The sequence below is a fragment of the Podarcis raffonei genome, chromosome 14, assembly GCF_027172205.1.
Source record: "Podarcis raffonei isolate rPodRaf1 chromosome 14, rPodRaf1.pri, whole genome shotgun sequence".
Lineage (NCBI taxonomy): Eukaryota > Metazoa > Chordata > Lepidosauria > Squamata > Lacertidae > Podarcis > Podarcis raffonei.
This window is the reverse complement of record NC_070615.1, coordinates 35654187-35678256: the sequence shown is the minus strand read 5'-3', so window position 1 is coordinate 35678256 and position 24070 is coordinate 35654187. Positions and strand designations below refer to the sequence as shown.

General features: G+C 46.3%; 1 protein-coding gene across 8 annotated transcripts in view; it reads right to left on the bottom strand.

Moving 5' to 3' along the window:
* RAB11FIP3 (RAB11 family interacting protein 3) overlaps nucleotides 1-24070 on the bottom strand; it is a 90844-nt gene that overhangs the window by 25541 nt on the left and 41233 nt on the right. For 7 of the 8 annotated variants that reach the window (XM_053365605.1, XM_053365606.1, XM_053365603.1 and 4 more), the window contains 2 exons: nucleotides 20280-20374; nucleotides 6546-6733 (listed from right to left, as the gene is read on the bottom strand). In XM_053365605.1, coding sequence (XP_053221580.1) covers nucleotides 6546-6733; nucleotides 20280-20374 — 283 coding nt within the window. The remainder of the gene's footprint in view (nucleotides 1-6545; nucleotides 6734-20279; nucleotides 20375-24070) is intronic. The other variant, XM_053365604.1, reaches the window with a different exon arrangement.

Here is a 24070-nt window from a genome sequence, read left to right as displayed (position 1 = left end):
GTGGGTGGCGCTGTGGTTTACCACAGAGCCTAGGACTTGCTGATCAGAAGGTCAGCGGTTCGAATCCCCGCGACGGAGTGAGCTCCCGTTGCTCGGTCCCTGCTCCTGCCAACCTAGCAGTTCAAAAGCACATCAAAGTGCAAGTAGATAAATAGGTACCACTCCCGCGGGAAGGTAAACGGTGTTTCCTTGTGCTGCTCTGGTTCACCAGAAGCGGCTTAGTTATGCTGGCCACATGACCCGGAAGCTGTACGCCGGCTCCCTCGACCGATAAAGCGAGATGAGCGCCGCAACCCCAGAGTTGTCCGCAACTGGACCTAATGGTCAGGGGTCCCCTTTACCTTTACCTTTAATCCCTTGGCAATCGGTTTCTCTGGGTGACACCCCCTCCCTTTTGGCCACATGTCGGCCACGACTGAACCTAATTGTCAGGGGTCCCTTTACCTTTACATTACTATATATTTTGGAAAGTTGTTAGTTCATTCATTCACTACGCACTTCAGCACCTCTTAAGATATCATAATCAAATTTTGCATGATGATCCCCGAGATCAAAGAACAGGTTTCTGTCAGTGTTTGGATACGGTTGCACATCATTTTGAACCAAGGCGGCAGACTGAACTGATCAAAGCAACGGTGTTGATTTTATGCTTTCTTAGGGGTCTGCTAGTAGATAAATATTTTGGGCTGACTTGGTTAACAGGAGCAGCGGTGATTGCTGCAAGCTAAAAGGGAGCTTTTATGAACTTGGTGGCTTCCAGCTGCATTGGACTCATAGTCCCATCAGCCTCAGCCAGCAGAGTGCGAAATGCAGGGAGAGCCAGGGGCCTGCATGGCAGTCTTCTGCAGATGGCAGAATGGCATCTGGCTGGCTATTATGGGAACAATGCTGGATTCAATGGACCTTTGGCCTGATGCAGCAGGACTCTTACATTGGATGCAATCCTCCCCTCTTCCTTGTTTTAGTTTGGTGACCAAACCAATCACTGCTCTGTCCTGTACACCACTCAAGCTGTGCATTCGCACAAGGCCAAGGCATGTGACACATGGCAGAGCTTGCATGCATACACCCAAGGCTGCAAATCTGCACAGACCCAGCGTTGCAGAAGGTGCTGTGAATGCCCAAGCACAACGCAAATATATCTGGGCCAAGCAAAACTTATGTCCTTTGTAGAAAGTGCATACAATAAGGCAGTGGCTGTATGGCAGGCAACCAATCTAAGAGGCGGCTGAATCAATGGTAAAATATTTTCAGCTGTACAGCCAACCCACATATTAAAGTGTTGCGGCATTTAGGACTGCATAATCCTATTAAGGGCCCAGGAACATGCTTTTGAGCAGTGTAACTTGTCAAAGGCACAGACGCCAGGCTTATTTCACAGATACCAGCATTCCGTAACAAAAAGCACGCCATTTGTACATGGGTGCACAGCCTAGCAGACAGAGTCACAGAAGCGAGTCCTCGTTTGCCATTTTAACCTAGCTGAGTTGTCACTGGACAGGCCTTGGGACGTGGTCCTGCAGCCTCACTTCCCTGACTGGAGAGTGGGCCTAAGGGCCACCCACTTTGCAAGGTAAATTAGGTTGAATCTTTAGGTGAGCTGCAGGTCTTTCAGGACTGAAGAACTTTAAAGACTTGGAAAGGCTCTTCAAATATAATTTCTAAATCAGAGTAAGAAGTGGCTTTTTAAAAAAAGCACCAAACCCCTGCACCTCTGTGTGGATGAGAATTCGTGACACTGGTCCTTCCTTAATTCAAAAACAGGAAACCCAGAGTTATCAGCAATTCTAGGGATGTAAAAGTGTGTGCGCATTTTGTGTTAACAGTCGTGCTATCATCCAGGAAACAGGAGGAGTGAGGCTGTGTTCCTCACTGCTGATGAAAAATTCCCAAAAGCAAAGGCAATACAGAGATTCAGCTTGAAGTACTCCAAAACAAAGTACACATGATGAAAAAGCTATAAGCACTGCCCAAGGATAATATACAATTATGCTACTTTTGGGATTTGTTCCATTGTGTTTTAAGGTTTGTGTGTATCTGTGGGGGTCTGGGTGTGTAACTGCATGCTAGTGTTATGAAAAGATTACAAAATTCTGGGAAGCAATCTTCAAAAGAAATAAGTAAAATCAGTAAAATCGGTCATCTAAACTGGGCTCACAACTTGGGTTTAATTTTGATATTTGAGGAAGAGAGTAAAAATAAATACACTACACAAGGAACTGGTGACCTCTCCTCTGGCAGCAGTGGTACCACTCTGTTGGTAGTGTCACTTCCAGTTGCTGCTCAGCTGGTGTTCACCTGTGACAGGGCCCTTTTAGCGGTGGTTCCCCATCTGTGGAGTGCCCTCCCTCATTACTGACTTTCAGAAGAAATTTTGAAACATTCCTGTTTAGCTAGGCATTTTTGATGGCTCAAAAGTACTGGCCATGGTAAGTAAGCTTCTGGAAAGGGAGAGGAATGTGTCCCTATTTTGGTAAAGATCCCTAACGCACTAAAAACAAGGGAAGTGCATGAGCAGAAGGCAGCAAGATGGGAGTCAAATCTCTGGACGTCAACAAGGAGAAGATCTTCTGACCACCAGCAAAACAGAAATAAGGAAGAGGGGATCAAGACCCCAGTGCAGGAAGGAAATATTGGAGGAAAGTAGATATTAAAATCTAGTAAGCCCCAGTGAGGGAGGGAGGGAGGGAGGGAGGGAGGGAGGGAGGGGAAGAGCGAGAGAGAAGTGGTCAAGCCAATCTTATGGGAGGCAAATCCCTGTCAAGATCAAGGCAAGGCCAGTTATGCAAAAGGCCCAATTTCTGCTTCTCTTCATATGTCATATCAGTCAAACAGCTCAAATATTCAGGGAACACATTCTAGGAGAGTTCAAATTTGGACCATATATATTTACTATATCCAATGTCATATTTCAGATCCTTGTCAACAAAATAAGGAAGTGCCCATCTGGATGAACTATAGTTTGTAACATAGAAAGGGGAGCATTTTTATCAACAGGTATATAGTCATACTCTAGGAATGACCACTAGCATATTAGAAATAGATGGCACAGAGTGTCCATCAAGTTTTGGGTTGTTGTTGTTTTAAAAAAATAATTTAGTTTGTCCACACTAAAAAGTGGGGGGGGGGGACATTCCAAGGCAGCTCTAAATAATTAAGACACACTATTATAAAAAATTGTCTATTATTATTGTATGCTGCTGCACTGACAATTGCCCTGGGCTCTCGTGAGAAGCCATCATCATAATCATTCCTGCCATTTTGACTGAGAGCAACATTCCCATAGATCAGTTAGGATCATGTGGATGGCAGCAAAAATAAGTGTGGGCTGGAAAATGGAAATGTCAACCAATTTCAGCTGAATGGGAATGGTTATTAAAATGTCTGGAGCTGGCAGAAATGGATAAACTGTGCCGCTCCATCCAAGGGAGAGAAGGCAGACTGTGGAAGAGCCATCTGGTCGCGAGATGGACTTGCTTTGTTAAGCACTGGAATGCAAAATATGGAAATGAAAGGCTTGAAAGGAATCTGTTCCTGTAATGATTGATGATGGTAATAATAATAATAAAAAACGAAAAATCACCACCCATTCTTTTTCCTTCTAGTCGTCATACCACTGGCTTCTTGCAGCAAATGGAGGGTGTCCAGGCTCATTCTATGTATGTATGTATGTATGTATGTATGTATGTATGTATGTATCAGGGATCAAAAAAACCCTCCTCCTAGGACATACCATTCTTGGCTGAGCAGTACAATGCCTACCCAGGAGAATATGATGCTGCCCCCCCCCTGCATTCAAGTTTTAGCTTCAACTTCTTTTCCACCCTAGCACATCTATTAATCCCACACATAACTCTTTATAAGACTTGCAGGAATGGCATTTTCCACCTTGCTTTGTAAAAAGCAACGGTGATGTTAATTTGCTGGCCGCTTGACCTTGCGTCTCCATTGCTTATAAAGAAAGCACTCGAAAGCTACACACACAGAACCGCCACTATCCTGGTCAAACACAGCAACTCCACTTTTAAAAAGACAAATATCCCACCCACCCGCCTCAAAGAAAGGCATTTGTACCTACAGGCAGGAGAGTCCAATGCACTGAGCCATACTCCCAGGAGGCCGGGCAAGGCGAACGCAAGCTGGCATGCTTGCTAATTCTCTCCAGGGGAAAAAAAGGCCCTTGGTGGCCTCGCAGCTCAGAAGCTGATTACGGACTGAGGGTTAGCAACCACTGAGCCCAGCTCATTTCAGCAAAGAAAGCGGCAGGAGGCTAATCCCAGTTCCCCCTCTTAATCTGCAGGGCCTCCAGCAGGAAAAACACTCTTTCAGCCCCGGATCACAATCAGAACCTTCTCCAGCTCCTTGTGGGCATATGGGAAGTCCTCCTTCAGGTGCTCCAAGTAGAAAGTGAACAGGGTTTTTTGGGGGGTGGGGAAAAGAAGCTTTGCCTAACCCTACACTAGTGCAAAGGCACAGCTTAAGTCCCAAGTCAACTTAAAAAACAAGAACACCCTGATACCCAAAATGGAAAACCTGAAGAGTCTTCCCTTCTCATGGATACATATGGTGGCTTATGCCCAACTAGTCGGACAGGGCTATAGTTAAGTCACAGCCTCAGTCAGCTCCTGCCAGAGAACCTGGAGAATCACTGCCAGCCAAAACCCCAGCCAGGGCTTGGGCGCAGACTTTGTAGGAAATCATCGGTACAATTCCTGACAGCGTAGACATTCTGGGCCCAAGAAGGCCAGTGGTCTGACTTCACCAAGAAGGTTCCTCCCTGTGCCAGCCTTATCAGGACAAATGATTGCTATGATCAGGTTGAATCACACTCTGGACACTTTTGAGAGAAGGTGGCAGGTGGATATATGAATGCACTTTTTTCTTTCACTGAACAGGTCAAGTTTAAAAAAAAAGGGGGGGGTACCAGCATGACTGTATGACTGCCTTTTCAAAAACACACAAAATATCCCCAACCTCAGGGGTGGAAATTAGCATGCACTTCCCCCAAACTTCGACTTTGCTCTGCACAAGACAAACCTTGCAGGACAACACAGTAGGGGTGCTAACTTGAATAAAATACTGGGGGGAAGGTAAGCCCCGCCCCTCATAATCAATCACAGGACATGGTGCACACACACCATTTGAAGGCCAAGGCCCATCAACTTTGGGGGGCCCTGTTTCCTTTTTCCTTTCCCGATATTTTACTGGGGGGCCCCGAAGACCCCTTGGCCCCCAGGAGCTGGTTCCTATGCAACACAGCTAGTTGCCAGTTTGAGCCCCCATTCACCTTTCTAGTCCTTTAGTCCTAACACCACTGTCTTCATTCCCCAGGAAAGAAGGGAAATTTCTTCCAGAAACCCACAGCCCTCATTTTTGCCTGTGCTTTAAGACCAGTGCCTGAGGCCATGAGCAGTTGGCCTGCCCTTAAAATTTACTTACTTATTGCATTTATATACCACCTTTATCTTCCAAGGATCTTGGGACATTTGAACCCTGCTCTCCTAGGTCCTAGTTAGATTGTTGGGGACATGAGGGAAGGCCACATTTAAGAAAGTGTTATAATTGTTCACGCTACTTCTCTGTTGTGGCTCTCAAAACTGTTTTTATACTGCCTGAATTGTATCTCAACATAGTGATAGTGCCTAGATTCGTTTTCCGTTTGCCACCTTGGGCGGAGCTGATCTAGAAAAGACACCTGATACAAATGTTTAAATGAAATAAATGCAAATTCCATAAACCAGGGATGAGAAGCCTATCAGCCTGCAGCCACCTGTGGGTCCACGACCAATGGCAAAAACAGACAGAATAACGGAAGTACTTCTTCCGCATGCATGGGAACTTGTTGCCATGAAGGTGTGATGATGGCAAGTGGCTTAGATAGCTTTAGAAAGGGGATTAGACACATCCAGGGAGGATAAGGCTATTAATGGCTACCAACAAGTTACAATGGCTGTGCTGCCTCCAGAATCGGGCGTGCCCTGAATATCAGATGCTAAGAAGCAACGCTGGGAGACAACGGCCGGCTTCTGGTTAGCCACTGCGGGAAACAGATTGCTAAGCTTGATGGGCTGCTGATCAGATGGACCAGTTCACATGCCATGGTAAAACATTGTCCTGGCTCTCTGTGCCAGATGCAGAACTCACACACATCACTGTGGCTGGAAGTTTTAAAAGGTTTTCATGATCCTTTAGCAAAGAATAAACATAGGTTTTAGCACTGCGGCTGGTGTGGAGCAAACCCAACCACAATCAGTGCAATGTACACAACCGCGAAGCCAAGGATAGTGGGCTGTTTCTTCCTAGCATTGGTAGAGAGAGAAGAGAAACAGGTGTGATTGGCTCTTACACAGTAAACCATGGTTTTATGGCTTACTGTGATGCATGAATGAAGCCCTTACATTTTGCAGAGGGGAGAAATGGCCACTTACCCCTTTGTTTTGTGCTTCCTAAGGCTGGTCTGCCAAGAAACTAAGCTTCCAAATCTCTGCTTTAAGTTCCCAGAGAGGCTCCTGCTGTCCTACCCATCACCAAGATAAAGCACCTACCCGTTCTCAGGCTCCTCGATGGGGTCCGTGAACTCCGAGTGCACAGTGGAATCGATCGCGCTATCCGTTTCTACTTCATCATGCATCTCGTGATGCACCAGGGTGCTGGTATCTTCATCCGTGAAAGTCTCACACTCGCTATAGGTGCTCTCTGAGCCCATGTATGCACTGTCTGTCACTTCATTTGCCTGTTGCAGAGAAGAGGAGAAAAAGCAAAGTAAGAACAGAGAGAAGGAGAGAGATCTCATGACAACTCCAAATCACAACTAGGTTTTCTTTCAGCAGAAAGCATTTTCTGGAGGAAGGGCTCTCTCTCAGTGGTAAAACAACTGCTTTGAATGCAGAAGGCTCCAGGTTCAATCCCTGGCGTCTCCATGTGGGGTCGGAAGAGGCTCCTGCTGAAGCTCTGGAGAACCGCTGCCAGTCAGTGTTGTCAATACTGAGCTAGACAGACCAATGATCTGACTCAGTATTGGGCAGCTTCCTATGTTCCTGGAGCGGGAACGAAAAGAGATGGGTGGAGTACTGAATGGAGTAAGCCATTTTGTGAAAGAGGGTCTTAACATACCTCCTTCACTGAAGGTACACATGCACTCTTTCTGTTGTATACTTCTTCATGAACTCTCCTATTACAATGGCCTCACCTGCACACAACACAAAGCCCAACTATGGCTTAGCATGAACGAGGAAGTGCACTGGTGCACAGGGAGAAAATTTTGGCCACTGCGCTCCTCCCCAACTACCGGGAGCAAAGCCATTGTTTGGCTTAATGTAAGTGATGGGTGGCGCCTGTTGGGACTGGTAGGGTGGAAGGCAGGGAGCCCAACAGTAGGGGGAGCCAGAGGCATGGACTGGCAGAGCCAACTAATTCTAGTTTTGTTCCCATCCTCTTCCTCCTTGCTGAGTTCTACAAGGGCAACCCTCGGACTGAGGAGGAAGGTGACAAGCGGGGCCACCCCTTGAGCTGGTTGTATATAAGACTACAGGCAGGTGGGGGCCAGCTGAGAACCAGACCTTCCTTTCCCTCTAACTCCTCAACTGTCTTTCTCCCAACTGACAGTTAAATCCCAACTGACAAGAACCTCCAGCCAATCAGAGTATGCCATCACCCAGACCAATTAGAATGCATTGACCTGATCCAGGCCCCACCTAACATTCTCAAAGCAATCACCTATCTCCCTCTCCTCTCAGAACTTGGTCACTAAGCACCACTGCCAACCAGGCTTGTAACATCATTAACAGTACAAGGCCTTGGGTTTTCAGAGTCACAGAATATTTCTTCTCCCATTTTAAAACACAAACGTAAACAGACATATCTATAGCCAGCCCTACCATTTGTCTACATTCCACTATGAACAAGCCACGAGGTGTGACCAAGGTTTGTTCCTGGCTTACCACACATGGTTTGTTTGGATCAAAACAGACCACGAGGCTGGATTCAGATGTGAGAGCGTTAAACCAGATAAATGAGGCAGGTAACTGAAATATTTGCGATCTGTGTCCTGCCATTAGGAGTGGTCCCAGGGCAGGATCCAGAAGACATGTGATGCGGCTAATCTACTCAGGCTAAGTGGATCTGATCTGGTCAGTGGCTGGGAGACACAGCCTGGGAACCCCCAATGTAACAGTGCCTTGAGTTCCACAGCAGAAGGACAGGTGGATAGACATGAACTAAATCTACTATATATTTTGGAAGGCTGTTTGTTCACTGTGTAGCTGGACACCTCTTAAGACATCTTATCCAAATTTTTGCGCAATGGGTCTTGAGATCAAGGAGCAGGTTTTCATCTATGTTTGGATACAACTAGATGCCCATTTTAATCAAGATCACCAACAGAACATTTCAAAACTGCACTGCTTTTATTGTTTCTTAGAATTCCTGAACAACGTTGGGTACAACGCTCTAGTAAATAAAAACAAAAGCCTTCAGAGTGTATTGTTTTTCGAGCCATTAAGGACAGACCCTTTCAACAAGCAAGCAAGAAATCCAGGTTACACATATCCCTTTGTGTTACAACACCTTTTTTTTTTTAAGGCAGTTATTTTTGGTGAACAGACGTCAGAATAATCTCTGGGAGAATACCGCTTATTCCCTTCTACTCCAAAGAGAATGCAAAAGCAGGCAAATTACTCCTGAAGGTCATCTTGACTCTCTGACTATTAAATTTGCACACCAGGGGAAAACAAATAAATACACACCCATATCAAGTTCAGAGGAGCTTTTTCAAAAACACTGCAAAGTTCTGTATCAAGAAAGGTTAGCAAAGGAGACACCATGTGCTTAGCAGCAAGATTTTGCAAGCTTTCATGACACTCGCTTAAATGCCAAAGGCACACATGAGACAGGTAAACAGAGGATCACTCCAGAATTGTATTTCTCTCTAGATTTTCAGCATATGATCCTGAAGCCTTGAGCTGAAGTGTGAAAACTGATCACAGTCCCCTTAACACAGTAACATTAAAGTATTTTTTAAAGAACTGAAACCCTCTGCCAGGCTTGCTTAACCATAGCCCCCGTCCCCCCGCAAAGCCAGTTCAAAACCGATAGCTCTTGTCAATGCTCCTGGTTTTTTTAGATGTTAGTCTTATATCAACCCTTTCTTTCACAGAACTTATGGTAAAGGTTCTCTCTGTTTTTCCCTCATGACCACCCTGAGGGATAGGACAGGTTCCAGGCTTCCTCAACCTCAGCCCTCCAGATGTTCTTGGCCTACAACTCCAACGATCCCTAGCTAGCAGGACCAGTGGTCAGGGATGATGGGAATTGTGGTCTCAAAACATCTGGAGGGCCGAGATACTAGCCCCAAATCAGAAGGCTGAGGTAGGTTTCCCTAGTTCCAGTTCAATACTCTAATCCAGGCATCCCCAACCTGCGGCCCTCGGCCTACAACTCCTATGATCCCTAGCTAACAGGACCAGTGGTCAGGGATGATGGGAATTGTAGTCTCAAAACATCTGGAGGGCCGAGATACTAGCCCCAAATCAGAAGGCTGAGGTAGGTTTCCCTAGTTCCAGTTCAATACTCTAATCCAGGCATCCCCAACCTGCGGCCCTCGGCCTACAACTCCTATGATCCCTAGCTAACAGGACCAGTGGTCAGGGATGATGGGAATTGTAGTCCAAAACATCTGGAGGACCGAAGGTTGGGGATGCCTGCTCTAATCAATACATTCATCTGTTTGCAATCCCACACTCAAGGGCAGCCCCACAGAGGGAGGAACGCAGTAGCTCAGCTTTCATTTGACGAAGGCATGGGTGACTGTTTCTTGGTCCCCTCCATTGAGCAGTAAAGGGGAACTAAGTGGCTGAGGTTGGTGGGAGTTGTAGTCCAAATATCTGGAGGGCACCAGGTTGGCAAAAGCTGGTTTAAAGTCACAGGTATACACCAGTGTTTGTGTGCATTGCACCACTGAGCGGCTTCCACCCCTCAATAGGCAAAGTAGAGAGAGTTCTAAGTTTCAGCCACTGCTTTGGAGCAACAGCAGGTATAGCCTTGCCTGGTCATTTCTGTTTCCTTCCCTTCAATTAAATATTAAACCCCCAGCCAAGATGCCAGGGAGACAGGCTCACATTCCTAACCTAGATATCCATTTACCAAAAAGCAAAGCTTCCAAAAAAAACTGCTGCTGCTGCAGCAAGAGAGGAAAAAAAAAAGTTAAACTGTCACCTTTGGGGGGGGGAATCCACCTCCCCGCCTGCACCTCGCCCCCATTTTACAGCCTCAGGAAGGGCAGCTGGTTTCCAGGGCAGCTGCTGAAAGACCTTTGCAGATTCCTCGGCTAAGGAAGTTTGTTTTTTGTGTTACCAGCAGGCCTGACCTCAGCACATTCTACAGATAAATCTTTTCTGTGAATTGCCCATGCAACGCTGAACACTCAATTTAAAAGGGAGGGGGGAGAAAGAAGTGGCAAACCGAGTCTTGAAAACAAAAGCACATATAAACAGTAAAAAATAAGATAAAGGCTCAGTCCAAGTCTGTACATTTTGCGTTCAAGGTAATATCAAATACAGTAGTAACTCTTGCATTCTCTGCAAAAACAACCTGCTAACATTATAGCAGAGGTTTTTCACCCCTTCCGTCAGCCAGTCTTTTTTATTATTATTATTTCAACCTAAGTTGAAAACATTAAAGAAAATTGTTCAGTAGCACCTTAGAGACCAACTAAGTTTGTTCTGGGTATAAGCTTTCATGTGCATGCACACTTCTTTAGATACCTGTACCTGTGCAAGTTTCTTTGTGAGGTTGATAAGAAAAGGTATCTGAAGAAGTGTGCATGCACATGAAAGCTTATACCCAGAACAAACTTAGTTGGTCTCTAAGGTACTACGGGACCATTTTCTTATTTTTTTATTTATTTCGACTGTGTCAGACCAACACGGCTGGCTACCTACCTGAATCTTCACCATAGGTTGCGAGGAAACAAACAACACCACACTGTAGTTACAAAAAGTTATATTCACAATCACAATGTATTTTTTATCGCATTGTGGACAAGCTTAAGAGCAGCTATCAAGGATACCTGCCCCAGTTACACCACAGGTTCCATTCAATGCAATAGCTCAGGTCCAGTACCCTGGCCTGTTACGTTTGCTCACACATCCTAAAGTACTGTAGAGCCCCATCTTAGTCTAAGAGCACCTGTTCTTCATGCAGAAGGTCCCAGCTTCAATCTCTGACATCTCTAGGTGGGGCTAAGAGAGATCCATGCCTGAAACCTTAAACAGCTGCAGGTCAGTGTGTAGACCAGGGGCTGGCTATCCTGCAAGCCACATACGGATGCTTAAACATGTGTTTGTAGCTCAGCGCTAGAGCAGCTGTTATAGATGCAGAAGGCCCCAGGTTTGATCCCCACCATCTCAAGGTAGGGCTGGGAATGTCCCCCACCTGAAACCTCATGGAGCCGCTGCCGGCCAGTGTTGACAATACTGAGCTAGATGAACCATTGGTTTGGGCTCAGTATAAGGCAGCTTCCTATGTTCCCTATAAGCCTATTCTTTCCATACACACCCCAACCTTAACAGCACATGGAATTGCCTTCAGGAGACATCATTACCATTAGCTCTGATAAGATCTCCATCCTCCCCTAATGGAAAAGGACCCCAGAGTCTCTGGGAAGAAAAGCCAAAGGATTGGTGGTAGCAAGGGAAAGGGGGGGGGAGCATATATAAAAAAGCAACTTTCTTATGGATACTGGAAATGTCTGCACTTAATGCTTGCAGAGTAATCAAACGAAGGAGGAGATTTCATATGCACACCTTCACCATGAGTTCCCAGGGTGGGGTACACCAATTAAAAAATTACAGTATTAAAAGCAGTACAAACAAAACTATAGCCAAGAGAATACGGTGGGTCTTATATAGGTAGAGAGAGAGAGATCAGATGTCGTAGGTAAGAGGTACACAACGAAAACAACATAATGAAAGTGCCAGATGCAAGAAGGGGATCCGTCAGCTTAGGAGAGGCCACAGAGAATGCCCTCTCCCTGGCCGCTGCCACCTCAAACTTCTGAGGACTGTAGAGCTGTAAGGTGCAAACTACTGCTGACCAAAACTTCAATAAAGAATGGGGGGGGGGGAATTATAATTTACTTGAGAGACCACTGTAAGCAGATGAAAACACTAGCAGGGTTGCAATAACACTTGTAATGCAGAAGATTCTATGGATAAACTGGAGACACATAAAATTTGGATGATGAAATAATATGCAGTTGAAAAGGTTTATACAGTAATAGGATTCATGGAGGGGAAGGTGGAAAATCTAGAGATTCAGAGCAATCTCTAAATATGGATATGTATTTTGCATTGTTATAACTCTACACCTGTAAAATCAAATAAAAATTATTTTTTAAAAAAACCTTGGTTGATTGCTGAACGGAATATTTCATGCAAGCACCTTCCTCTATTTCCCAAACTCCGCAGGATCCACAGTGCGTTAATTCTGCAACCATTCGAAGAAATGATTTACATCGGTTGCTTGTGCTGACCTCCCACAGAACCGGTTTCTCTGTTGCTCAATAGATCCAAACCCTTTTCCTTCCTGGATGAGCTCAACGATACTGGGAGAGCAAAAACCACCACAAAAGTACACCTTCTTTTAAAACATGCACACACACACATACATACAAACTCACAGGTGGAGAACGCCACGTCTTAGCAGGCTCAGGGAAAATGCTGACTAGGTATGGCTCCCTACTGATGCCGAAGTGTTATGGGCAGACAGATGGACAGGCAAGTACCCCTCCTGACACAGGCTCAACTGCCTCAAAACCCACCTGAGGGGCTGAGCTAGAGCATTCCAGAGAGGACCGGATTCTGGACCATGTTAGCACCTCAGATTGGCACCGCTTTCCTCTTAAAGCCGAGGGATAATCTTTTACCTGAAGGCAGGCAAAGTTCCTTCTCTGAAAAGCGAAAGTCCAACTCTGGATACGCTTACTTAGAAACACACACACACCTCCTGGCTTTCTGCTGGGGTGGGGAGGAGGCAAGAAGCGATCAGGAAGTACAAACTGGGCTGGTTTGAACAAACTGGCCTCAGCTCTCTCAACAGAGTTCCTTTTGTTCTTGAACTCCCCAGATAACAGCCTACAGGCTAATCTCCCCCCCCCCAGCCCACCCCCATTTCCCTGCCGGTGTTTCACTGGGAAGGCTCAATTCTTGCAACTAAATGCAGACCTCAGCCACCTTTGGACAAAGAGAGCTAAGTTTTAAACTTGTGTCAAAGGAACACGCCCTTTTCTAGCTCAGGAGGAACATTTCTCTCTCCCTATACGAAAAGGGAGGGGGTGTCACCAAGAGAAACCAATTGCCAAGGGATTAAAGGTAAAGGGGACCCCTGACCATTAGGTCCAGTCGCAGACAACTCTGGGGTTGCGGCGCTCATCTCGCTTTATCGGCCGAGGGAGCCGGCGTACAGCTTCCGGGTCATGCGGCCAGCATGACTAAGCCGCTTCTGGTGAACCAGAGCAGCGCACGGTGCACGGAAACACCGTTTACCTTCCCGCCGGAGCGATACCTATTTATCAACTTGCACTCTGACGTGCTTTTGAACTGCTAGGTTGGCAGGAGCAGGGACCGAGCAGCAGGAACTCACCTCGTCATGGGGATTCGAACCGCCGACCTTCTGATCGGCAAGTCCTAGGCTCTGTGGTTTACCCACAGCGCCACCCGCATCCCTTGCCAAGGGATTAGGGATAGAAAAATGGAAGGATTTCTATGCCATCGGGTGTAACTGTGGGATTCACTGCTGCAGGAAGTCATGGTGATGGCCATGTACAGACTTTGGTGGCTTTAAATAATGGGAAGCCAATCTGTAAATGATAGAGGTACCAAGAACAGGGAACCTCAGGCTTGGGGGCTTCTCCATTTGCTCCCCACCAGGTCTCTCTCCATCCTTACTTCACACCCTCCTTGCGTACTTTTGCTTGGCTAGACTTTATAATTGAACTCTGATAATGCTTCTTGCTTGCCTGGATCATAGAACTGTAGTGTTGGGAAGGACCCCAGGGGTCATCTAGTCGAACCCCCTGCAATGCAGGAATCTCAACTCAACCATGCATGACAGATGGCCATCCAATCTCTGCTTAAAAACCTCCAAGGAAGGAGAGTCCACCACCTCTTGCGGGAGTCTGTTCCACTGCCAAACAGCTCTTACTGTCAGAAAGTTCTTCCTGGTGTTTAGTCGGAACCTCCTTTCTTGTACAGTGGTACCTCGGGTTAAGAACTTAATTCGTTCCGGAGGTCTGTTCTTAACCTGAAACTGTTCTTAACCTGAAGCACCACTTTAGCTAATGGGGCCTCCTGCTGCTGCTGCTGCTGCTGCCGCGCCACCGCTGCACAATTTCTGTTCTCAACCTGAAGCAAGGTTCTTAACCCGAGGTACCACTGTATCTTGAAGCCACTGGTTTGAGTCCCATCCCCCGGAGCCGGAGAAAACAAGGTTGCTCCTTCCATGTAACAGCCCTTAAGATATTTGAATATGGCTATCGTCTCTCTTCTCAACCTCCTCTCCTCCAGCCTAAACATACCCAGCTCCCTCAACCGTTCCTCATAAGGCTTGGTTTCTAGACCCTTTATCACCTTGCTTGCCCTCATCTGCACACCTTCCAGCTTGTCAATATCCTCCTTAAATTGTGGTGCCCAGAATGGAGGATAGATGGATCCGTGGGTGTGGGTGTGCAGAAACAAGCCTACTGTACAGAGGTAAAATTAGCTTCCATGGCCCCACCCACTTTTGTCTCTGGCCCCACCCACCACTGCCATGTGGCCCCCCAGGAGGTTCCTTTGAGGGAAATGCAGCCCTCTGGCTGAAAAAGGCTTTGCCACCCACTTTTGTCTCTGGCCCCACCCACCACTTATAGGTCTATCTCCTGAAGCTAGACATGGTTGCTAAGCTGAGCCACCATATCTAGAATCACTGTACCTCAGAGTAACAGATGCTGGGGACACAGAAGAGCTCCCAGAGCTTTCTGGTTGGCCATTACTGCCGTATGTGATGGGGTTAATCAAGGACAGCCCCACCCAGATATCTAGGGCATAACCTTGTTTATCTAGAAGTAATTGGTGATGCTACAGTAGGTCCAAGATTTATGGGGCTGTGTGCAACTGCAGATTTCACACGTGATTCGAAAAAAGCACATGACTAATGTGCATGGTTGAGCTCTCTCTCTCACTCCCTTTCTCCCTCCCCCCACAAAAAAATGTTTTCACAGAAAGTACGCTGTGCCCCAGAGGAAGCAATGTCCAAGCTTAAGGAGATAAAGGGATTCAGTCAACTTCAGCCACCTGACATTCCTCACATCACTGAGCACACAGGAACATAGTCCTTAAGTAATCATTGGCAAAAGGCAACAAAAGACAAGTTGTGATTAGAAGGCGGCTCTCCTTCAGCCCCAGAATGAGCAGAGCTTCTCTAAATCAAGACTGACAGGCAGACGAGCCAAGACTCCATATATCCAGTGCAGTGGCTAGACAAGTTCATGAGAGACAAAAGCACTACAGTAGAAGAAAAGTGTCAAGAATGGTAGTGTCTACTATGGTAGCGGAAAGGGTCTGGTTCTGCCCAGGCATTTGAAGAAACTAAAAAAAAAAGTGATTTTTAAATTGATACTGTGATTTATGAGTTTTGGGGCTAGACACACACACACACACACACACACACACACACACACACACACACAATGAAGGACTCAGAGCATCTGATGGGAGCCATAAATTGGCAAAAAATCTCCTCCTGCACCTCAAGAAACCTTGTTTGTAACTGTCATGCCAAACTGCGTGAAGTCAAGCCAAAGTCCTGCCAAATGGGGAGACAGTATCTTCACATTAGCAGAGTTAGGACCTGCCGTGCCAAAAATCAGGCAAAGTCACGTTTTGGCCAGCCATCTTGATTCAAAATGGTGCCCAGCATCCCAGCATCGACAAAGACTGCCACCTCAGGAACCTGTGTGTGCTAATATCTCAAGAGGTGTCCAAACCCACAGTGGACAAACGGACAGATAGGCAAACCATTTTCCAAAAGTATAGCAGATCACTGAAGCATATCCTCTACGGCTAGCCATGGTTTCACTTTTATGCTGAAGAGTTCTGCATCAGATACTCCACTGCTTTACACACCGTTCAATTCATAGGCTGTCTGTGTGGCAAATTTTTCTCTGAGAGCCTGAGCTTGGCACTAGTGGACAGCTGGACTTTGCTGTTTCCTTCTAGAACACTTTAATCCTGTTCCACGTACTTTAACGGCTTCTTTTTTAATGGCTGACTTTCTAAGCATTTCCCTACCCTGTAGAAGCTGGGGATTGAACCCTCCTGCATACAAAAGCAGGTGTTTTTAGGGGGTTTTGAATGTTTTATGTAGTTTTTATGTAGTTTTATGTAGTTTTTCAATTTCATTGTTCCGCAAGGGACAATGACAATAAAGATATCGTATCGTATCGTTCTGCAACTGTGCTATGGGTCTTCTTCATTTTAATTCAGAATCAATATTGTCTGCAGGTCTAGTAACCAGCACTATCACTGTCATTAGTATTAATTTATATACTGCTTAACAGCCAGCAAGGCTTCTAAGCACTTTACAAGTATAAAGTATACTTGTGCACAAGCATAAACGACAGGTTGCATGAAGGGTGTTCATAGTTAATAGAACAAAAGCGAGCTTTACAGGACTCCGGTGCTTTCCACTCATTATACACAAATCCTTCACTTTCAGTGATCTAATACAAGCTCTCAATAATACAATACAGCCTCTTTCAGTCTCTTCCGAAGTCAGTCCAGCACAATTATGCCACTTCTCATATTTCCACCACCACTCATTTCGTCCGATCTTGGTTCAAGTTGTGTTTTTGACCACACCTTGATTGCCTGTCTTACAACTGTGTTCCACAAATAAAGGGATTTTTGTTGTTTCTGCTATTCCGTTTGTCAGAGGCTCAGGAGCAGAAGCACAGGGGAGAGAGCAAATAGAGAGCGGAGGAGAGGAATCCGAGGGGAGCGTAGGGGAATATGACAGTGACCCGAGAGATTCCATGAGCTTCTCCAGCGAATCAGAAGATTCCCAGAAGGGGGCGCCTGTGGTAAGGGCAAGGGAGATCCCAGGGGGGACGCTCCAGAAACAGGGGGCCAGTGGGGACTCCCAAGGGAGCAGCGGAGGATCAGGACCAGTTCCCCCACCAGAGCACAGTGGGGGGGAAGAGTCACATGAGTCAGGACCAGCCTCTCCTCCAGCGGGGAGAGAAGATGAGTCAGGGATAACCACGCCCCCATCGGAAAGTGGGGAAACGGAGGGAAGGCCAGGTCCAGCTAGCCTCCCCGAAAGAGGGAGCAGTGACACAAGTGTAACGGTCAGAAGGAAAGTGGGAGGCTGGGCGCGCGCGCCAAGTTCAAATGTGCAGGAGCGTGGGACAGCAGAAGACCCGGATTGGGAGCCAGGTCCAAAAGCCCGAAGGAGGGAGGGGGAAGAGTCAGGGGACTCAGCGTCAGAGGAGTCTAGGAGGGCTGAGACTCCGACTAGCAGGCGGACCCAGAGAAGGAAGGAACAGAGGAAGAGGTGGAGTAAGGCTAGAATCTTAAACTGGTGTCAGGGGAGAGGAGATTCAGATGGAGCTTCGGCGGTCTAAGGTACAGACGTAGCGTTGCACGCTGCGCGTGTGGAAGTGAAACTGAACTTCAATAAAGACTTTTATACTAAAGAAAGAAGCAGCGTTGGTCTTGTGTGAGCTGGGACCTTGGGCAGCGCTGACACCGTTTTTTAATGCATTTTAAGATTATCACCCAAGTGTATTATATTGGTCGGTCAGCAGAGGGCAGCGTTGCCAACTCTGAGAGAGAGAGAGAGAGAGAGAGAAAGAGAAAGAGAAAGAGAAAGAGAGAGAGAGAGAGACCAGGGAGAGGTTTGTTTACTTATTTTCATTATTTACCGTATTCTTTAATATGAGAAATGCATGCTCTCTTATGGTTCTGGCAACTTGCTTTTTGGGCGGGGGGGGGGGAATAACAAATGATCTACGCCTGGCTAAAAGAACAAAATATAAAGACTCTTTTGTGGCACATTGGCACTGTTTTATTGTTTGGAGATTAAATACAAAAGCGTCTCCTGTAAGCATTCTGGCTGCTATGAATATTGTGAACCTGAATTTGGATACTTTCGGAAAGAATGCACCATCAGATTGATGTTTTTGATATATTTTTTTTCACTTTACACTCTCCTTGTTCTGTCAACAAAATGAAAAGGGGATTATTCTGAACTATTAAACAGTTATTAATAAAAATGTATTTTTAAAAAATTAAAGGGGGGGAGAATAAAAAGAAAGGGCCTCATCTCCTGTGGCAACCACCGACTCGCAAGGAGCAATGGCCACACTAAAGTTGCATCACCGCCACTAGGCCTCACTCCAACGTTGTCTTTGGGCAGAAGCAGCTTCCAGCCAAACTCTGATCTTGTAACTGGAGAGTCTGAGGCACAGGAGAGAACCTCTGTTTGAACCTTCTCAAGTGTCATTAGGAGAAAACAAAGCCAGATGGATTTAGCTGCCAGTCACTCTGCCTGACCGTGGGATGTATTTGCAGAGGCGGCAAGATCTAAGTGGGGATGAAAGAGGGTGGGGAGTAGAGCCGTATGACCTGCATGCAGTTTTTAAATACCTAAGGGCACGACCTCAGGGAAATAAATTGAGCTTGAAAAAATGTAGTTGTCACGCTGCCCCCCCCCCCGCCCCCATTTGCTGGTCTTTTGAATGGAGTGGAAAGATCACAATTTGCAGCAACCCAGTAGCCACAGGCTTCAACATCCCTGCACCCTGATCTGCCCCAGGCAAATGACTAGCATGAAACAGAGCACTCATGTCATCAAGACAGGCCGACAGACATATATTTCAATCCTCCTGCAAAGCTTCCTTAATGCATAACCAAAGGAAGAGGTGGGGGAAATCCATGTTGGAGACAAGGCCTGACACTGGATAAAGTGAGGCAAATAAAGATTTGTACTTCCCCAGTCTTTCATGCTTGCAATAGGTAAAGGTAAAGGGACCCCTGACCATTAGGTCCAGTCGTGACCGACTCTGGGGTTGCGGCGCTCATCTCGCTTTATTGGCCGAGGGTGCCTGCATACAGCTTCTGGGTCATGTGGCCAGCATGACTAAGCCGCTTCTGGTGAACCAGAGCAGCGCATGGAAACGCTGTTTACCTTCCCGCCAGAGCGGTACCTATTTATCTACTTGCACTATGACGTGCTTTTGAACTGCTAGGTTGGCAGGAGCAGGGACTGAGCAACAGGAGCTCACCCCGTTGTGGGGATTCGAACTGCCGACCTTCTGATCGGCAAGTCCTAGGCTCTGTGGTTTAACCCACAGTGCCACCCGCGTCCCTTGCAATACATGCTTGCAATACTCACCCCTGAACCTGCAGACTAGAGGAAGGAGAAATAAACAAATGCTACATCAAGAAATCAAGGCCACCAGTTCCTGCCCACTTATCAAGGAAAGCAAAATGGGCCATGCTAACTAATTTCAAGCAGTGGGTATATAATTCTGGTCTCCACCCAGTCCTGCACACAGATGGATGCTTCTTTGCAAAAGCAAGCGTTCTTAAGAAAATACATGTGGCAGGAGTGGAGGGCGGTGGGTGTGAGAGATCCTGTAAACCGTGGCGCATGGCACTGCCACCTTGCAAGGCTGCCAAGAAAGCCCTCACAGATTAAGAATGCCACATTTCCTCATCAGCTGGTGAATTCTTTTTAAAAGTCCTCACGACAATCCATTAGCATTTTAGGGCATTTCATTTTTGCAAAGCAATTTTCTGTAATATAATGCATTTATATATATATATATATGTGTGTGTGTATATATATATATGTGTATATATATATTCACAAACATATGCACACTTTAGTACATGCATTGTTGCACAGATAATTTGGCTGGAGACCTGCATTGCAAAATTTGGAAAAGAGCAAATTCTGAAGGATAAAAGGCAAGCTTGCCTTTAAACTGAATGGCATTTCCCCCCATCCCTAGCTGAGACCCATGACCATGTGGCCTGGTTTAAGGTGGGTCGCCACAGCAGCACTCCCACCAGGTAACAAATTGACGAATTAAGCAACGAGGTCCCCAAATACATGTTTGGGTTTAGGGCCAGTCTTCTGGGCCTGAAAAGGCTGGAGACGGCTGCTGTAAAGACTCAAACCCTGTACAGGCCTTAGTCACTAGGGGCAACCAGAAGGCTTTGTGTTCAGACACTCACCTCAAATGTGACAAAGTCATCAAACTCATCAGGACAGGCAGATGGTGGTTCATCATGGGCATATCCCATAGTGCAGAGCTGGCTGTCAGGAACTGCTGAGAGGGAGTGAGAACACACACACAGCAAAATATTATTACAGGATGGAAAGGCAGTTTTTTTTAATTTAAAAAAGCAACATTGAGGGTTGGAACACTCCTCCAGTGAAGTCTCAAGCAGCAGGAGAAGCATCAGATGATGAATGCAAAGGACAATCTGTAAGCCCAAAGCTTCTACCCACAGAGGAGGGTGTCCACCAGGGGTGCCCGCTTAAATAAAATATTGGGGGGTTCCAGGTAAGCCCTACCCTGCATAATTGATCACATGACGTGGCACACACAAACCATTTGAATGGGAATTCCCTTCAACTCGGGGGGGGGCGGCCCCCTCAATTATTTTAGGGGGGGCGAAGGGGCCTTGGCGCCTAGGCTCCTCTGGTGCCCGCTGTGCCTCTCTCCTTGCCTTTATCTCCGCTTCCAGTGGGGAAAACCATGTTGCATCTCTAGGTGAGGTCAGCTGCAATGTTCAATCCCTGCTGATACAGAGAGGGAGTAGAATCGCCTCCCTCTGAGAGGCAGCATGCCCGCTATTATGAGATAGTTGCTTGAAAATATCGTTTGCTTCTCGTTGGAGTAAAATAAATTTTATTTAATTTAAAATACGTCAAAGGTTGTATTAAACACTAGGTATACTCAGGAGTAGAAATTTGTTGGAGCCAATGCAAAAATAATATTCCAGCAAGAGATATAGGTAAAGGTAAAGGGACCCCTGACCGTTAGGTCCAGTCGTGGCCGACTCTGGGGTTGCGGCACTCATCTCTTTATTGGCCGAGGGAGCCGGCGTACAGCTTCCAGGTCATGTGGCCAGCATGACTAAGCCGCTTCTGGTGAACCAGAGCAGCACACGGAAACACCGTTTACCTTCCCGCCAGAGTGGTACCTATTTATCTACTTGCACTTTGACGTGCTTTCGAACTGCTAGGTTGGCAGGAGCTGGGACCGAACAAAGGGAGCTTACCCCGTCACGGGGATGCGAACCGCCGACCTTCTGATCAGCAAGCCCTAGGCTCAGTGGTTTAGACTGCAGTGCCACCCGTGTCCAAGCAAGAGATATAAACTGACTCAAATATTAAAAGAAAAAGACACGTATAGAATCTTGGCACATCTGAAGCTGAAAAGGGGCTTTGCTTCTTGAACAAATGTTGCTTTAACACAGCATTCCTCAACTTAGTCGTGAAAAACACCTGGAGGGCACTCCAACACCTTCAACTCTCAAGATACCAAAATCCAAGAGATATTGATTAGGAACATAAATACAGAATTTACAGACCTTCCAAGAGGAGGTCAAAAAGGCCATTTAAGATTTTGGTCAGATTCCAAAAGCTGAGCTCAGGAAAATCTCTTTTTTTAAAAAAAAATTATTTGCAGTTAAGTGTAAAGAAACAAACTTTAAGTTTTAAAATCTTGTGGCTATATGTTAAAAGCAACAAGTTAGTGGTCAAATATAAGATGCCCATACCCAGAAATCTAACACAGTTGGAAGTGTGGTGTGGTGATGTTTTGGGGATGCAAATTCAAATTAGACTATAGAAAATTATAATTTTATGTCAAAAATAAGAAAATTGCAAAATTTCATAGTGTGGTCAAAGGAAACTGAAAATGCATTTGTTAAATATAATTAACTTTGAAAAGGTAAGAAAATAGTTATAACGGTGGATAAAAAATATTAATAATCTACTATTAGAGTGGGCATAGAGAATGTATCAGTTTGCTGCTACCACACTGACCCTGGCAGATAAAAACATAGGTAAACGGTGTTTCCATGCGCTCTGGCACTCGTCACGGTGTTCCATTGCTCCAGAAGTGGTTTAGTCATGTTGGTTACACAACCTGGAAAGCTGTCAACAGTATTTTCTTGAGAATCTTCCCCCCCCCACCCCATGAAAACATTTTTATACCTATACTTGGCGCTTCCCTACCCTGGGATTACAAATTTGTTCATGCAATAGTTTTCCTCCGCAAAAGCAACACAAGTGAAAAAGTTCCTAGAGGAAAAACCATTTTTACATTAGTACAAAGTTACTCTTCGCCATGTTAGAAATATAGGAAGCTGTCTTGCACCTTCTCAGACCCAATCTCAGTACAGTGGTACCTCGGGTTACGAACTTAATTCATTCTGGAGGTCCATTCTTAACCTGAAACTGTTCTTAACCTGAGGTACCACTTTAGCTAATGGGGCCTCCCGCTGCCACCGCCACTGCTGTGCGATTTCTGTTCTCATCCTGAAGTAAAGTTCTTAACCCAAGGTAATATTTCTGGGTTAGCGGAGTCCGTAACCTGAAGCGTCTGTAACCCGAGATACCACTGTATTGCTACACCAGGCTTCCTCCACCTCGGCCCTCCAGATGTTTTGAGACTACAATTCCCCTCATCCCTGACCACTGGTCCTGCTAGCTAGGGATCATGGGAGTTGTAGGCCAAAAACATCTGGAGGGCCGAGGTTGAGGAAGCCTGGCCTACATTGACTGGCAGCGGTTCTCCAGGGTTTCAGGCAGGGGGACATTCCCAGCCCTACCCTGAAGATGCCAAGTGAAGCTGGAGTGAAGCTGAGTTCCCCCACCCTGAGCTACAGTCCTTCCGCTCTTCCTCTTCTGCGACACTGTCCCCTATAATATGAAAGCGGAAAAGGCTATTCTATCAGGATCAGTCCACTACAGCTGAAGTCTAGCACATGGCAGCCTGATAAATTAGATCTCTTAAACTGGGGTCTGCGGCTGCCAAGGGCAATACCGTAATTCATGCTGAGAAACGAGCTTGGGTCCCGTCTTTAGCCAGTAGCGCAGCCTGAGCAGCAAGGAGTATAGCTGGCTCATCGTTTCAACACACAAGCTGTGCTTCTCAAACGGCGGTTTTACGGCTGCTGATTCTGCACATTCCAGCCGGTCTGGATTGCAACAATTCCCCTTTCGAGGCTTTGTAAATTTCTGCTCTTCTGAAATCACATCCAGGAGGAGGCCATTACATCCTGGAAAACCTATCTTAAATACTTTTTATTAAAGATTTTCATCATCTACAAAAGAACATGCAATGTCTCTCCCTTTTTTTGTTCAGATAATAAAGTCTTTTGGTTATATTCAATGTAAGTCATTATGGCACCCAAAGGGGAGGGGAGAGAGTAGAGGGGAGAGGGCGAGTGATAAATTTGCACATTATTTTTTCATTTCCCCAAATTGGTATATGGGTGAGGTTTTTATGTCGGCGTCATTTGGGTAGGTTCTCTTTCTATACATTTGTTGGTTTATGTGGGCAGTGAGAGAAGGTTGAGGGGGCCCTGGGGCATGGTTGTTTGCCTTTGATTGACCGCCATGAGATTCATTTGCATGTGTGGAAGGGAGGAATGAATTCTTGGGTCAAGTTAGCCATACTGATCTGTGTGCTGCTGGTAGATCCCTGCTATCATTATTGTCATTTTGACCTGTGTGTGTAATAAAGGGGAGCCGAAGATCAAACCTATCCATTCTGAAGGAAATCAGCCCTGAGTGCTCACTGGAAGGACAGATCCTGAAGCTGAGGCTCCAATACTTTGGCCACCTCATGAGAAGAGAAGACTCCCTGGAAAAGACCCTGATGTTGGGAAAGATGGAGGGCACAAGGAGAAGGGGACGACAGAGGACGAGATGGTTGGACAGTGTTCTCGAAGCTACCAGCATGAGTTTGACCAAACTGCGGGAGGCAGTGGAAGACAGGAGTGCCTGG